The 18,291-nt window shown below is 38.7% G+C and overlaps 1 protein-coding gene across 4 annotated transcripts in view; it reads left to right on the forward strand.

Moving 5' to 3' along the window:
• The window catches only part of il1rapl2 (interleukin 1 receptor accessory protein-like 2), a 562,673-nt gene that overhangs the window by 518,269 nt on the left and 26,113 nt on the right, over window positions 1-18,291 (forward strand). For all 4 annotated transcript variants that reach the window (XM_025007400.1, XM_025007402.1, XM_025007401.1 and 1 more), the window contains exon 9: window positions 6,258-6,403. In XM_025007400.1, coding sequence (XP_024863168.1) covers window positions 6,258-6,403 — 146 coding nt within the window. The remainder of the gene's footprint in view (window positions 1-6,257; window positions 6,404-18,291) is intronic.

The following is an 18,291-nucleotide window of genomic DNA, read 5'->3' on the forward strand; positions in this document are numbered from 1 at the left end:
CTCCCAGAAGGAAAAATAGCAGACATTGAGGACAGTTACAAGTACCTGGGAATACCACAAGCAAATGGCAACCTCGATGAGACCACAAGGAAAGGAGCCACAGCCAAATACCTCCAACGAATAAGGCAAGTCCTGAGAAGCCAGCTCAATGGCAAGAACAAAATCCGTGCGATAAACAGCTATGCCTTACCAGTAATCAGATACCCTGCAGGAATAATTACCTGGCCAAAGGAGGAAATGAAGACCACATATATATATATACATTATTCACAGATTAGCGAATGTGTTGTGAATAAATAATTCTACTAACTTTATGGCAAAGCAGTGAGTGATGAATCATGGAAACAATGTTTAGGATAGCACAAATATGAAGTAATTACTCTCTGTAAGTCACTAAAATGGGATGAGAGAAGATAGAAACTAACTATTTAGTTAAAGAAAACAAAAATAAAGCAGTATTGCTCTACTGTTGAGTCTGTTTGTTACCAACCCCAGAATACCCATAAAATTATGTTACTGAGGACACAAACCACAGCCACATGCCAAAAAAATGAAGCAACCTGACCGTTTAAAGGGAACTTTCCACTGTTTAATGCATTGTGTGTGGGATCTGTTAGTGATAGTTGAAGGTTGTCCTTGGAATGTCCTGGGCTCCAATCCTTAGATGGAAGAGAGCACTCTTGTGTCTCAATGCTCAATACTCAGTTCACCATAAGTGATATGAAAGTTTGTTGGTTTGTTGTTGTTCAGGCATGCAGGGGATGGTTGATGGTTGCTGTTGTTGCACTTGCAAAAGATAAGAGAACTCAGTCAATTCTGTTGCAGCTAAGGTTAGTCCAGTGAGTGCTCTATTTTATATTACTTCAGTCCACTTCTCTCATCCACTGTTATCAGGGAATTTACAAACAAAACATTCACAAGTGGTGAGGGATAAAGATATTAACACCAGGGAATTAAAAGGCTAACATTTATTTCAGTATTTCATAAAGTACAAGTCTTAACACAGTTAAAAAAGGCAACTTTATGAATTGTTGTTTTTCCAGTCTCTGTCAGTTTTGTTTTGTTTTTTTTTTCCCATTGCGTGGAGTTGCAAGCGCAGCATGTTCCATAACAATTGATAAGAAACCATAAACAATCCTCTGGTGGTTTATGAAGACCACTTAAGTGCCTTGTGCCCTTGTAAGAGCAAAAGGCTCATTTGCAGTTTTCCACAAGCCATGTAGGGAACAAAGTAAATATGTGGAAGAAGATGCTGTGGTCAGATGACAGAAAACTAACACTATACATCACTTTGAACACACTCTCCCAACTGTAAAACATGATGGTGGCAGCATCATGCTGTGGGGATGCTTTTCTTCAGCATACACAGCAGGTCATTGTTGATGTGAAGATGGCTGGAGCTAAATACAGGAAAATCCTGAAAGGAAACTTGTTTGAGGCTGTAAAAGACTTGAGACTGGGGCAGTGGTTCACCTTCCAGCAGGACAACCACTCTAAACACCCAGCCAGAGCTACAATGTCAATGTCTTGACATGGTCAAGGCATCTTCATGTGTTAGAGTGGCCCAGTCAAAGTCCAGAACCTAAATCCAACCAAGACTCTGTGGCAAAGACTTGAAAATTTCTGTTCACAGATGCTGTTAATCTAATGTGACTGAGCTGCAGCTGTTTTGCCAAGAGGAATGGGCAAAACATTCAGTCTCTGGATGTGCAAAGCTGGTAGAGACAAATCCCAAAAGACTACTGACTCAGAGCGACTGAATACAAATGCACACCGCACTTTTCAGATTTTTATTTGTAAAAATGTTTTTAAACCCATTCTCCCTTCTGCTTCACAATTATGAACCCTAGAAAAACACTGAAGCCTGTGGTTGTAATGAGACAAAATGTGGAAAGGTTTGAGGCACTGTTAACATAATGTATGATGATTAACTGTAGTGGGACATTAGAATCTCCCTTTCTACAGATATGACTTATAGATCAAAAAGGAATAAAAGGAAACAATAAGGGAAAGGAAAGGAGATGAAAATAGCTACAGTGGATGAGTATTTAACGATTTATAGGAGTGAAAATAACAAAAAAAATGTGAGAGAAAGTGATAAGTTTTAAATTGAGGACTTAGTTGCCGCTGCGGACAGAGACGTCCAGCTGTTCAAAGACAAAGAAAAAAGGAAACATACATAAACAGAGCTCCGACTGAATGTTTATGCTATAACCCTTTCTGCTCTGTAATATTTCCCATCATAAGAACCTGCTGCTCCTTTTACTGCTGAAAACATAAATATTGAAATGGGTTAGGAGTTCAGTTCCCAAAAGGATCACCCATGCTGAAAGTGCATCAAATTTCTTTACCTGGAAACACTTGGAGGAAAGTCTTATGTGAGAATTTTAGTAATTTTACATGGGGAATTACTACCAGAAGTACATGAAAACACAACAGAAACTCGTTCACTGCTTGTCGGGGTTGGACTGCTCCACGTCTTGCAGTTGAAGACTTGCGTGTTTAAGAAGCTGGTAGGTTTGTGTGGCTGCAGGTCAACACAGAGTCACACTGTACAGATGAGGGGAAAACAAATTCAGTGGCCTGCCTGATTGGTTCTCCGACACCAGGGATGGTTCTGCTCAGAATGGTCTTATTATTTGCTAAGGTTTAGTCGGTTCAGTTCCAAGAAATTCAAACCAACACATCCCATAACACAGCCAAACCAAACTGCACTAAACACAGAAATGCTTCAGACTGCTCTTTTCTTTTATGCTCTTTTGCTGTTTTTAAATCAAAACATTCACCCCCTTGGTATTCTTTGTTTTTTGTTCCCTTAAGGCCTGGAATTTACCTGTTTTTAACATTTCATTGTTATCAACTCTACAAAATTAACTTCAGAATAATGACATTAAAAAAGGTATGTGGAGGTTTATACCTTTGTCCTTGTGTCTTACTGGTTGGTCCACTACAAGGTAAATTTCTTGTTTTAAAAAAAAAAAAAACTAAAAAACACAAAACAGGAAAGTGGTGCAAGTGTTGTGCATTTTCCTTATTTCCAGTGGTTTATTGTTCATGTGTTCAAAAATATCTCATGAACCAATATACAGATGTTAATAAACCTCAGGAAGCATTTATTGAATGTACATCTACAACTGATTAAGTTTTGCAGTCAACCCTGTTCAAGTTGGTTGCTAAGTGACCTTAACAAACACAAAAATGGCTATAACTCAGCCAATTTTACAGGTACATGTTGCAGCATGTGTGCTTAACACCTCGAGCATGAACTGTTTAAATTAAACCTTTTTGTCTGTTAGCAAAATATTTCATGAACCACTGAATGGAGTTTAATGAAACTCAGAAAGTAATCATTGGGTGTACATGTACAACTGATTAGCTTTTGGAGTCAGCCGTATTCAAGATGGCTGCCACTGCTAATTGACCTTGGGAAATACAAAAGTGATTATACCTCAGTGAATTTTACAGATACTGAGCTAAAATTTTATATGGTAGTAGCTTAGATTCATTCACAACTCATACTCCAAGCACGATTATGTGAGATCATGAAATGCAATAAATTTCACCTCATTTCATTTTCAAGGTTTGAGCAAAACAGCCACAATTCAGGTGTTTCTCAACATAGGATGATCTTAGTCTAAAACTCTTGCATGAAAGGCAACAGGCTAGGCCTTTAATTTGATTCTATTTTCGACACATGGCAATCATCTAATAAAAAAAAACTCTGGCATGGTAGAAATCTTGAAAAGGTGGTCATTTTTCAATTTTGAGCAGGAGGGGCAGTTTAACTTCATGCATAATATATGGTACAATTTGAGATTGTAGCTTTAAGAAAAAAACAAACAAAAAAAACATTTTTCAGTGTCTCTCACTCTGACAGTGAGTGGGCCAACTCTACATCAGCACATTTTATCACTCAGAAAGTAAAGCTCTACACTAAAGCAGAGGACAGGTTGAACATTTGTTTCATTCGTTTCTTATGTACAGCTCACTTTGGAAAATATTGACTCTTTGCTTTGTGAAGCTGTAATCTTCAGTCTTTTTCTGCATCATTCTTTGTCAGTTTTCCTCATTTTTAACAAAGTTATAGCCGTTCTGGTCAAACCTTCAAATTTATAAACGTATATGCAATGGATGGATGGATGAATAATTGTGCGAAAATTCCAACCAAAGAGCTCTTGTTCTTCCACTGTTTCTTTGATGTATGGTAAAACTCAAAGGTTATTTATTGGTAACTCTTTACTTACTGACGGTAGATGCCACAAAGGCTCTGAAATGTTTAACAAAGCACTTTCAGGCCCCATCCACACTATAGATAAAAACAGGCTATCTGCTGCACCTCCCATCAACACTCAAAAGTTCAGATTCACTAATGAGTTGTGTGTCTTATGCAAGCATAATTTTGGATTTTGCATATCCTTCTAATCCACAAAGCTCTTGCAGAGTGAACTTTGTGCCTCTGGAATGCCTGTCAACAAAACAGTATATCTTTTCACCAGTATTTTGCTCACATTTACAGTAATAAGGTCTTATGCATACGTTTAGAGAAAAAACCTCCCAAATTAATGGAAATAATTGCTATAAGTGTGAAATCTTCTGAGAGCTGGTGGTATTTGCATCTCTGAAGAAGAAAGTGATGAAGTTTAGGGATCTTCTGCATTGCTGCCTTCTTGAAAAAAGAGCAAACAGGTCAAGAAAAGTATTCTGAATCTTCTCTTTCAGTGATGAGTGTCAGGCATTATTGCATCTACATATAAGTGTCAAAAAATGTGTGAATCTTGTTGCTGTTTTAGATTCAGGAATAACAGACAACACTTCACATCCAGCAATCCTGAGGTGAACAAACACATCTGAAAGTGATTATTTTGTGGGATAAATATTACAAAATCACCCCACCATCACCCTGCAAGCACTCAGCCTAGTTTCCCTGGGGGAGTGGGACAAAAGTACACAACACACATCTTGTGCATAAGGATAAGGATCCTTTTGTTGTTGGTTTTTATTAGTATTTTTATTATTATTTAAGTAAAAATAATGCCATCATGAATGTATGCCTACCTGATACAGTGAGATGTTGTTCATGCTTCATCCGTTAATGAATGAATGAACTGATTAGTCCAGGGGTAGGCAACCCTGGTCCTGGAGAGCCACTATCCTGCAGGTTTTCCTTGTTTCTCTGCTCCAACACACCTGAACCGGTGGTTAAATTACCTCTTCATGTTTTGCAAAAGCCTGTTACTGACACACTGATTCAAATCAGGTGTGTTGGAGCAGGGAAACAAGTAAAACATGCAGGATAGTAGCTCTCCAGGACCAGGTTGTCTATCCCAGGATTAGTCTATTTTAATTGTATACCTATAATTAAAATCCAAATTATATATTGTAATTTACAATAGGAAAAAACAACTGAAAAAGAAGTCAGCTTAAGTCAAAGCTTATTTACACCCAACCCAATGTCAAGGAACTAAGATCTAAAACTGAAACTCTTTTTTTTCTTTCTCTCTGTCACTTTTGTGCCTACTGTGTTTGTGATGGATGGTCATATTTCGATTGTTTAGCACTTGAACTGTGATCTGCTGTGTTCTGATGTAAAAACTGGATAAATTGCTCACATCTGCTAAACCTAATGGCCAGTTTTTGCGCCAGCTTCTAATTGGAGCTATTTGTGAATATGATGCAGCCGAAGCATTTACCAGCTGCAACCGATTCTTGGTCAATCTGTCCAAGAGGTTTTGTTGAGAGACAAAAAGTGAAAATTTTTTTAAAATGCTTTTACACAGTGAAAATGTGAAAAACTTTGTTTTTGGTGGATCTTAAGAAACTATGACAGAGCACACTATGTTGCACATCCCCTTTATCACTTTATGAACTAGAAACCAAAACCTTGACTCTGGGAAGAGTGAGAGACACAGAAATGTTGCCATGTTGGCTCAAACATCACCTGGACTAACATGGTCTGTATAAGATGAGATATGGACTACTTAACCCCCCTGAAGCCTTCAAATGAGAGAGAGAAGCCCTTGTACCTTTGGGTCAATTTGACCAAAAAAGGCCAAGCTTGATTAGAAGTACTTTTAAAAAAAAAAGGTTATTGTTAACATGTCCTACTTTTTCTCAATAATACGTTTTTGGGTTTTTTTTGTCTAACAACTGGGTAGTTTGGATTGGTAACCTGCATCTTTAAGCATATCAGATCAAAACAAGAAAAGTCTGTTTGTGATATGTGTGACTAATATGCTGTATGTGTCCTGTTTGTTCAGGATCTTGAGGGAGCATTTAGGGGAGATGGAGGTGGAGCTGTCTTTGACTTTTGATGCTGTGGAGGAAGCAGATCTGGCCAACTACACCTGTTACGTAGAGAACCACATAGGGAGGCGCAGCGGGAGTGCTATACTCCAGAAAAAAGGTAAATTTCCCTTTCTCTCTCACACATTTGCATTTTTATCCCCTTTCATTAATGAGAAAACAACTTTTTTTCTTTTTTATTTTGTGGGCTTTTGTCACAACTGCTTTTGCTTGTTGTTCAAATACAAAAAATGTCAAATACTTGCTGGAGCCCTCAAGCAACCAGACTCCGATTTTGCATTTTCTCTAAATATAAGCATGTTCTTCAGGAAAGATAAAAGCTACCATGAGGATGTTGTAAAATGAAATGAAACTATCACCTGTTAAGCTCAAAGTCAAAAAGCATTTCTCCAAAGACACAGACGCTTTCCTATTTTTCTCAAAACAATAAAATTAAATTCAAGGCCTAGGAAGAAATGCAAATTATAAACCACTGGGCAGATTTCAATGAAGCTCTCAGAAAGTAATTATTGGATGTAGCTCTACAACTGATAAACTTTTAGAGTCAACCCAATTCAAGACGGCCGCCAAAGCCAATCAACTTTAGCCAACTCAAAAATTAATATTCCTCATTTAATTTTTACAGTTTATGAAGCTGGAATTGTGTTAGTAGCTAACAGTCACTCACAACACATACTCTGAGTGCTAACGGATTATGTAAGATCATGTGAGATATTGATATTGCAGTGGGGCTGTGGTGGCTTGGTGGTCAGTGCTGCGGTCTTGTAGCCCTGAGGCTGCAGGTTTAAGCTCAGGTTGCAGCAGGAAGGGCATCCGGCGTAGAACAGTTGCCAAATTGTTTGTGCAAGTTTGCTCGCTGTGCCAACCCCTGAAGAAGGAAACAGCCAAAAGGACTTACCTTTTTATGTGATAAATTGCAGTATTGAAGGATACTGGGCAAAAGGTTATTTTTAAGGTTTGACCAAAATGGCTAAAACTCAATCTCTTATATTGTATATACTGTTATTGTGCATAGTGATGTCATTCATACTGACATTGTGCATACTGATATGGTGCATATGGTGAATACTGATATTTTACATACTGATATTGCACACAAAATATTTTTTATATTTTGTGTAGCTCTGCATCCAAGTATTTTTCCATTCATTATCTTAATATTTACATCAGATCATCTCATTATTATACCTTTTTAATCAAGCCTTTAAAAGAACTGTTACTATTTTATCACCAAGATGTTTCAAAGAGTACATCTGAGAGTTTTTTGTTGTTGTTGTTTTTTTGTATTTAACTCTCAGCAAGACAACAAATGAGTTTCCAAAGTGTCAGACTGACATATTTTACTGGCAAAGACAGACAGTGATAAACAATAAGATGCATTCACAAGCTTTGGAGCTTTAACGATGAACTTTTTTTGTCTGCTTTCCTCTGGCTTGCTAAATAGAAAACTATATCTGCTCTAGTTACCTGGGTTATATTCCATCTCGTTTATGATTTTGTTAACAAGAACTACCCCTTGGGCTCAGGACGAGTCAGAGCTGCTTTTATGTCCTCATAAATATTTGTGAATGGAAGTAGCTTCTGAGATGGTTAGGATTTTAGAGGTGTGCCATCATGAAACAATCTGCGACAAACAAATGCTCTTTGGAAGCTTAATTTCAGGTGGATCCCTCTAAGCAGAATAAAAGAAACAAGTGCTCCTTGCATAATCCCAGTCTTTATCTGCAGATACTGTGAGAGGGGGTCACAGTACTGGACTTCGATTGATCAGTGGTTGAAAACCCCTAAAGGACATATGAAGTTTGCATTCCTTGAAGGAATGTGTACTGACTACTGCCTTACATTAAATATTTTTAAACAATGACCTTGTGTGATCTGTTAGCACTCAAAATACAGTGCCTATAAAAAGCATTCACCCCCTTGGATGTTTTATGCTTTTTTGCCCGGGCAACAGTTGTTGTAGCTCAGTCTGCCATCTCACCTGCTGAAGCTCTGACTCCTTCAGGGAGCTCTCAGGTGTCTTGGTGGTTTCTCTCACTATTCTCCTTCTTCACGGTCACTCAGTTTGTGATGGCCTGTTCTTGGTGTTTTTACACATGTCCCATAGTCCTTCCATTTGTTGATGATGGACTTAACAGAACTCCTGGGATGTTCGGGGCCTTGAAAATCTTTTCGTGTCCATCCCTTTTGTATTATAGAGTTTTATTTTATTGGCATTACTTTGTAGAAATTTGATTTCACTTTGACATTGAAAATGGTTTTTTTTTAACTGTTTTTTGTTGTTGTCAAATAGGCTAATTAATGTTGACCGTGACTGATTTATGTCAGCAATAAAAGCATAAAACATCCTTTTTATGGGCACTGTATGTGTTGGTGATGACTAGGCAAAGGTGGGCAATTATTTGGGTCTGAAGGTCCTAAGGGGTCTCATAACATATCTAATAAACATACAGCATGACTATTATTGTTTCATTAGTGTTGTTAAATATAAGTTAAATCCATTATATATGTGTTCTTTACACCTATCCTCCTCTATATTAGCACACTGGACCATTCCACAGCCTTGGAGCATGGATCTTCAAAAACAACAGTGTTTGCTGTCTTGGCAATGCTAAACAGAAAAGAAATAAAAAGAGGAAAGTGGAAAATCTTTGGTTAAACTTCCAATGAATAAAAACATTTTCTACTTCAGCTGACACCATCAGGCGCAACAAGAAGGTGATGTTTGCAGGAGCACTTGTGTTAGCACACTAATTCAGACAGTATCTCAGATAAAAAGCAAAGCATCTTAAAAAAAGAATGAATGATTGAGTATCTTCACCATGATATTAACTGCAATTGTAAATGATTTGGCAAGAAAGATTACCTTCAACAAGTTGGGTGGGGGCATATGCTTGTGGTCTGTCTTGGGCCTCAAAATGACTAACTCTGCTTCTGCTCCCAGCTGCTGTGATGCCAAATTTTAGCTCAACGTCTGGATTGTACACATTTTTGTACTTTCTAAGGTTGATCATCTGTGGTTCATCTTGAACTTGTTTGACTTCCAAAGGTAATCAGCTGTGGATGTACATCCAATTATTTGTTTCTGATAGTTTCTTTAAATCTGCCCACTGGTTCATGAGATGTTTTGCAAACAGGTCGTCAGGCAAACAGGAAATTACATAATTGCCTGCTTTTTATGGCTCCTTGAGTGTGACAGGGATGGATAGGATTAAGAATGAGGTCATCAGAGGTACAGCACAGGTTGAAGGACTGGGAGATAAAGTTAGAGAGGACAGACTGAGATGGTTTGGACATGTGCAGAGGAGGGACAGTGGGTATATTGGTAGAAGGATGTTAGAGATGCAGCTGCCAGGGAAAAGACAAAGAGGAGACATATGGATGCAGTTGGAGAGGACATGGAGGTAGTTGGAGTGAGGACAGAGGACTAAGAAGACAGAGTTAGATGGAGAAGGATGACTCGCTGTGGAGACCCATGAAAAGGGAACGGCCAAAAGAAGAAGTAGAAAAACTAGCCTGCTTTTTATGGCAGCAGCAATAATGAAAAACGAATCATAGCTGCAGAAATTACTGAGCTTCACTAGAATAAAAAGGCCTATAAAGGTACTGATTTGAATATGCATGAGGGCCCAAACAAAGAGAACAGTCCTGTCTGAGTCAGAGGTCGTGACCCAGAAAGAGGAGGAAAATAAATAAATAAATCCCACAAACGAAAAAAAAAAAAACAGAGAGCGTTTGAGCAGCACTGCAGGAGAAGATGAAGTGTCACAGTTACCTCAAACCTCCTAGAGAGGGGGAGCTGCAGTACAAAATAAAAAGCAGGGAGGGGGGAGAATCAGAGAAATGTGAAACAAACAGGCAGAAAAACGGTGGGAGGTGGGACAAGGCAAGAAATCACAAAAGCATGAAGAGGTGACACACAGAAAGACAGAGACGGGGACAGTCGGGGGAGCGAGGGGGAAAACTGAAAATAAAAAGAAACAAAGCCGAGGTGAGCCTTTCTCGTCTGATTTAACTTCTGCTCAATGCTCTGGGTGTCAGATTGATCTTCCTTTACTTAAGTGGCTCTCCAGGGACTCTCATACACAGGCACAGATACACACTGACACACACTCAGACCTCCTGAGGGGTCAGGATGAGAACGGTTAGGTTCTCATTACTTTATAAGTTAATTACCTGCAGAAAACTGTGTGTACTTGTATGTTTAAGACTGCAGCAAGATGCAGCATTGCCACACTCTAATGAATTAAACATCCTGAACTGGGTTTTATGGAAAAATCTTGAGCCAGCTCATTCTTTTTTTGTCTTCAAAACAACAAAACTTTTTTTCAGAGCTTTTGTTGCTTTATTTCTTTATTTGTTGTTTCCTTTAATTATATGGGCGAGTGGATTTATTTTTTTTTTGTGATTTTGATGGGCCTCTTCCCATCTGAGGAACTTTCTTTATTCAGACTGAAACGTGTGGAGTTCTATGCTTTAAAGCTGTAGTGAGCCACTTTGTTTTCTGGGCACAAGAGCAGGCTGGGTGCTTTTCATGCTGAAACTGGCTTTTGCAAAGCTTTTATTTTGAAGGTCCCTGTGTCCTGCAGGGTCAGAAGTATCCCCACTGGGAAAGTATTCTTCCTGTTAAACGTACAAAAGCAAAAACTAAATAAAAAATCTCAGCTAAGAAATTATTTTAAATAGAAACCTTTGCAGTTTTGTTTCTATCTGTTCTCATTTCTATAGCTGGATGTACCTGAAAACCCAACAATAAGACAGTTTTATAGACACAAAAATGCATTTTTGCAGTAATAAAGTGGTTTTGAAAAATATAAAAAACTGAAAGATCTACCTTCTACATTCTATCAGGTGTTTTTGCTTATATTTTAGGCATGCAGTTTTCACACACTGTTCATCTACTGTAGTGTTTTAAACAGCCTGTCACTTCATTGTTTGTCCTTTACTGATAAACTTTCCTCAAAGCTTTTACAGACACTGTCTATTAAGCCAAGAAATGCTGAGCTTTTGACCCAAACTTTTTTGAAATCCAGATTTCGGTGCAAAAATACAAATTTAAGTCTTTCAGATAGTGTTGTTTTTGACATTGTGTGTTTTAGCATTATGCTGCCAATAACAATATTTAAAATTTATTATTATTTATAAAATTATAAATTTATATTTAAATTTATATATATTATATATAAATATATATATAATTTATTTATATTTAAAACTTGTTCTTTGCTACGTTTTTGACCCCGCATTGATCTATTCTTCAACTTAAGAGACTTTTTATGTTTGAATGATTTGTGAATAGCTTGATGAAGAGGAAAAATAACATTCCTAATATGATCAGTCGTATAGGATATAGTATAAATATGTGAAAAAACAGCCAAAACTCGTGATCGACACCAGGGGCCTCAAAATAGGAAAAGCACAAAAATGTTTAGATGTAGATAAAACCGTGTGCACACGTTTCTGCTCACCTTTCCTTCATACATCCCAGTTTACAGGGAAAAGAGCGGACATGAGACTCCTCACACACGCCTCCGTTGAAATATGCAAACAGACATATATTCTGCTTAAATGCAGTTAAATGAGGAATTTCCTGGAATGTGAGTCGGAGACGCACCTAAAAAAGTTAGGGTGGCGTAAAAACAAATTAGCCGTACTGTCCTCTTGAATGTGTGCTATGCCATATGTGTGAAGCTGAAGTTGACAGATCAGCGCACACCCACTGAAGTAACAGAGAGGGTAAATGGTCATAAAGGTGGGAGTAAAGCCTCTCATCCAATAATTACAGACACTACTTTCTGCACATGAGATGCACACTATTATTGTAAATGAATGAAGTGAACCAGGGGTGCAGATGTGCTGGTGGCACACTTCTGAGGCTAAGGCATTTCCAACTGTATATATGTGTTTATTATCATAATTACTGTAAACACTAAAGTGCTAAGGAGCTTGGGAGAACTTAGAGGCTTATTTATTAAATAGTTGATGTTAAGAAACAAGTTGCTGTGCATTGATGGGCCATTTCAGCCAGGGTGACGGGGCATTTGATACACCTGGGCATCATTTGGGTGAGGCCGTCCCGTACGGCTGGCATTGCGCGGCTCAGGGACAACTGTGAAATACCCAACCTCTCACCCATCACCCTCTGAAAGGTTCCGGCGCGAGGAACCCCAGCGTGGTGAGGACTTGAACTGGCACTGGCTCCTCCTAGTTTCATTCTACAACACTGGGGTCAGTTTAGCACGGACTTCCAAAAGAATGGCCCTGGGACTGTAAATCAGATAAAAAGCCAGGCATCATCATGTGCCAGCATGTCCCTGAAATCCCCCTCCCTTTCCAATTTTTCCATTGGTGATGTCCTCCAGTTGCGCCAAAACCATTGATCCACAGCAACTTTATGCAGCTATTTATGACCATGTGTGATTGTTTACACCCTGTTAACCTTAGGAATCATCACACATGACTTGTTCTGAATTAACATGTTGATCTGACACTGTTTTCTTCTCAGTGAGGATGGAAGTGCCCCTTAGACAATTCCCATACAACTGCCTATGTGCCTCACGTTGATCTGTGTTTACATCTTCTCGTGACAAAAATTAAGGAAAGGTTATAGTTTACATTTTTGAGGTGTGTTATATGTTGTATTGTACGACTTTAAATGTGGTTCAGTTTCATCGTTCAACTTTAAACCATAAATGCTCATACTCACGTGAAACCATTGTGTTCAAATGCTCCTTGAGCTTAGAAAACCTTAGTTTGAGGTTTATTAATTTTGCTGTATTTAAGCGAGGTTCAGTAGTTTGTAGTTTGATAATGTCGTCTAAGAAGGTTTGTATGGCATCCGTACATCCTCACAGCAGGTCAGAGGTTTGCATATATTTACACACATTTTACACAAGGTTAGTTTTCCTACACGTGTGCGTGGACATCACGTACACAACCCTTCTGTGCACATGAGACCCCAGATGTTTGCTGCATTAAGACTTTTGCTCAATAGTATGCTTTCTGCTTTTTCAACACTCTTAAATTAAAATTTTCCCAAACCACACAAACATGTAACAAACGCATCTACAACCAGACGTTCTTTGGGCATATATATTTACATGCATCTACTGACTATTCCCTCTTTCTTTTACATTCTGTGAGTTTTCTTTCTAACTTTGTTTTGCTTCCAAATTATTTCCTAAATTTCAAAGCAGTGAGATGTACTCAGGCTACACAAAAAAGTAGAAATAGTGTTTAAAGCCCTTTTGGTTAATCCAAATCCCAAAAAAACACTTTCTTCTTTTGCTCCTGCTAATCTATATTTTCTCAGTAATCATTTTGAGCCTTCTGAGAATTGAGCAGGAGATCATAGCTTCAGCCTGGATTTCACTCAGTGCTTCAGTAAATATGGCTAAAGGAAGTATGTTCAGTTCACAGCTTATTCACCAGTTTAAGCAACTCAACACCTGTTGGTACTTTCTAACAGTTTTAAAGCTTGAATTTGTTAAAACAATCAGCTACATTACAGCTTTTTGCCAAATGGAATTGCTTGTTTAGTCCCTGAAGTCAAATCTGTGTATTTTACAGAATGTGCTTCAGAATAAGAGTCTCCAACATATACACCGTTGACCTTAAAGCTTATAAAAAAAATGGTTTATTATTGATGCTCTCGGGTAAAACTCTGCAGCCTAAATAGAATTTTAAGAAGTTATTCACAAGTCGTCTACAAAACTGATTCTGAAGTGCATAGTCACTCCTAACATAGGGCTATGGTAGGGTTTTGTGCCAGTGATGATTTGGTTTTCGATTTCACTTTTGATCTCAAAACAACAGCTTTATTTTTGTCAGTTTGGCTTTCCTCTTGAAATAAGATCACAACTTTTTTAGTCAACATTTTGACTTTTTTGTTTTTCCTGAAATGGGGTTTCAGCTTTCTTAAAGTACCACTTGAATTAGAACTAGTAAACAGGACTAGTATGCATCCATTCATTTTCTTTATCCGCTTTACCTTTCAGGATCACGGGGCTGCTGGTGCTTAACTCCAGCGGGTGTTGTGCAAAAGTGCGGGGTACACCCTGAACATGCCGCACGTACAGGCTTTCTGCATCATTTTCTTTTTGTCACAGCAATAGTAAAATGAGCCAACATGAAATACTTGAGAACACATTCTTAATTTTTAGACACCTAAAAGGCAAACGTGTTTATCGGAAGACTCTACTGAGGTTCGGCTATTTAAATATTCTTTTTGTGTGTGTGTCTGTGTATTTCTTTCATAAATCAAACTAATTGCTCAGTTTATACAGAGGCATCAGATCTCTAATTTTGTAATATTACTAATTATGTTTTTCAAAAGCATAAAAGCTAAGTGAATTCCTCAAATGCCTTTTTTGTCTAATAAAAACTTTAAATGATGCTTTGAGGAAAAGATATAATTACAGTCTTTCCAAGATTTTGAAAAGTATAAGCTCCCCCACCCCAAGTCTTTTAAAGTTGGATGTGAATCTCTAGAGTCAAGTGTTTTATTTAAATATACACATTTTAAATAAAAGGATATTAAAGCTCCGACCAACTCAGTGTTGAGCCTATACATTCTGCCCATACTGTCCCCCACTTTGACTTTTAGTTGACAACACAGTATAAAAGTCAATCATTTTCAGTCTGTTGCGTCCACATATCTAAATGTGGTGTAAAAATGATCAGCGTGCTCTGCTGTATGGCCGAGGAACTCTGCTAATGCTGCCTTAAAGCCTTGTGATGAGGCAGCGAGTTAGGATGAACTTTGCATGCCTGAATCAGCGGCCTCGCCAACCAAATCAGTTCCTGCAGATTTCCCCTCCCTGCTGATTGACAGCGGACGCAGCGAGCACAGCGCATTCACTTCTGTTGTGGAAGCTTGTTGAAAGACCACAAAAGTCCCAGATATCATCAGCTTGTTATGTCTCAGCTGGAAATGTGGGTTGCTTTGGACTTAGCTAACAGTCACAGTTGGGATTTGCTCGCCATAGAACTGTGATCCAATGAACTTTCTCCATTGTCAGCGGCTGTTATCCTTTGAAAGGAATAAAACCATTCAAACTAGCAAAGGCATTTGTAACTTCCACCTTCAGTCTAAAAGTTCACAAACTAGGCGGACTGTTCCGGATCCTCCTGCCTAAAGCCCTGAAGCTGATGGGGTCACATTTGGGTGCACAACAGGGCAGCCTAAACAAAGCAGGAGTTAGCCCAGGCTTGATTTCATGCACCGAATGTGCGTGATTGAATTAGGATGTGCTCTCACTCTGCACTGACCCAAGGTAATGGGTTGATGCATCTGTGGTGCACACATGCACACTCACACACACACCTACAGTACACACACCATTTACTTATCGTAACTGACAGAGCAGAAAGAGCTGCCCTCAGCCACCATGGTGAGAGTCTTAGCAGAACAGGAAAAAAAAACTCAGGAAGGGAGGCCGGCTGAAAGAGCTGATGGAGGAGAGACGGGCAGGAAGTCACAAACTGGTGTCAGACTTTGGAAAGACATGGGCAATATGTCATTTAAAGTTTTTGTAAAAGGTTGGAAAGCTGAGCGCTTACATCATTTCATTGTAGTTAGGATTTACTTAGGATGAGAAAGAAAGACAGTCCCCCACTCATTATCTTCAACCAGGAGATCATCTCCGGAGAGCAGCAAATAGCAGAAAAACCTACTTGCTGACTACGAAGAGTGCAGCAATATCACGATTTTCCTCACACTTAAGCAGGTTTCTCAAATTTGAATCAATCCAGCCACGTTCTATTAGATCGTGGAGAGCGTAGCGGTCATCATCCAGCATGAAAGGGGGGGCATGAGCAGGAATCTTTTGTGTCAATCCCCTCTTTTCTTGATCCCCCATCACCGAAAGTAAAAAAGTATTTGCTCGTGTCTGTTTGTTTGTTTGTAGCATTAACAAAATACCTTCTGAACCACTGGACGGACTTTAATGAAACTCTCAGGAAATAATCATCGGATGTGCATCTTCAGCCTAACTTTTGAAGTCAGCCTCATTCAGGCTGGCCACCACAGCTACGCAACTTCAGCAAGCACAAACATGACTGGGTTCCATCAGTTTTACAGAGAAATGTGTTGTGGTAGTCATTTTTTGTTGTTGTTGTTGTTTAAATCGTTAACATTAAGTGTTGGAGTCATCACTGCCAATAGATAGACTTTTGTGAGACTCTCAGAAGGTAATCATTAGATTTGCGTCTAAATCCAATTGACGTCAACCCAATTCAAGATGATCGACAACACAAAAATGGCCATAACACACTCAGTTTGACAAATGTTAAGCTAAAATTTGGGGCAGCGGTAGCTGAGAGTCATCCACTACACATCTTTGTGCTAGCACATCCCACAGTATCACACAAGATTGTGCATAAAGTCATTTATAAGATTTACAGTTAATAATGTTATCATTTAAGAAGAATACAAGGAGTGTGTATTTGTAAAGTTTGAGCCATTATTGTGAAAGTGTGGCCTTTAACATTGTAGATCAATAAATCTACAATGAATCAGTGTATTTTGACATTTTCTTTTCATTTTGTTAGGATTAGGCAAGACAGCATGTAAAATTTAGGCTCTAAAGTTACCTGATTTGGTTAAGGAATATACTTACCATGGCATAAAAGGAGCTATTGTGAAAGCTTGTGCATTCCTGATGAATTGTCCTTACGAGGCGGTGTGGAAGAGACAGCAGCCTCGCTTCTCCAAACAAGAAATGGCATCTTCTTCTCTTGGCTGAGGATGTGACAGATGGTACATTGGGAGACAAAATATAAATCTATTTTTGCTTCACAATAGTAGATGTTGTTTCTTGACATATTGCTTTGGCAGAACATGTTAAATTCACTTTTATATGAAGCCAAAAATTAAACCAAAAACAGGACTGAAACCAAGGAGAAGACGGCGAGGAGGATATAAAGAGGTGTGAGCGTAGAGTTTGGTTGTAACGAGTGAGCCGGAAGATGACAGAGAAAAGTTTCCGATCTAATGGAAACCTTCTTTAATCACATTTTTCCCCTCATGCGCAGACGCCATCACGATTGTCGGCTCTTTTCGGCCCTAATGAGTAAAAAGCATGGTTAAAAATCAATTTGAAAACTCTGCTCACATTCTCCTGTGCAGCGATATCAGGCGATGGCAGCAAGTGGCTCATTACTAATGGAAACTATTTGAGAAAAATAGATGAAAAGGGGGAGTTTGGGAGAGTAAAGTGGGGGGAGAGGGGGGGACAGAGAGAGGAGCACAGAAGGGGGACGCAGGAGAAAATGGAGAGAGTAACAGATTTCTGTGTCTGTCTCATTACTAGAGGAAGCAATCTGAGTTCCTCTTACTGTAGAGCAAATATTTGGCAATTAGTCAAATTTTCTATTTTTCTTTCCCCCGTTGGACCACCATTTTACACCCCTTCCTCCAAGCGTAAGTTGCATCTTAGTGGGAGCAGTGTGGCAAGTGAAAATAGAGTTAGAGAGACGCCTACTGGTGGATTGTAGTAACTTCGATTACATTATCGGCTGGACTGAAACAGGAGGGATTACAATCACAGGTTATACTCCCGTTCATGCAACAATGAGGGCGAATCATGCAGCATTTTTAACAAACAGAAAGGAATGAGGAACTGTGGGACAAAGTTGTAATAATCAGTAAAAAGATAAAGATGGGCTATATACTGAAAAAAGCCACAACTACAGAAGTCAAGCAGTTTGGTGTCTGTGTCTGAAGATACTGTAGCTGATTTCAAATAATTGATTGAAAATAAAATGTCTAACAATTGCTGAGAATCAAACCTGAACACATGGTGCACACAAAAAAATTAAGTGGAAAGTAACTCTAAACCTTAAGGAATCAGAGTATCTTTAACCCTCCTGCTGTGTTTTGGTCAAATTTAACCATGTTAGAAGCTTTTTCTTTTCTTTTTCATTTGATTTGACTGACATGAGATCCCACGATCTCATGTCACACAAGTCATTGGAACAAACTAAATG

This window comes from Kryptolebias marmoratus, linkage group LG9, assembly GCF_001649575.2.
Source record: "Kryptolebias marmoratus isolate JLee-2015 linkage group LG9, ASM164957v2, whole genome shotgun sequence".
NCBI classification, from domain to species: domain Eukaryota; kingdom Metazoa; phylum Chordata; class Actinopteri; order Cyprinodontiformes; family Rivulidae; genus Kryptolebias; species Kryptolebias marmoratus.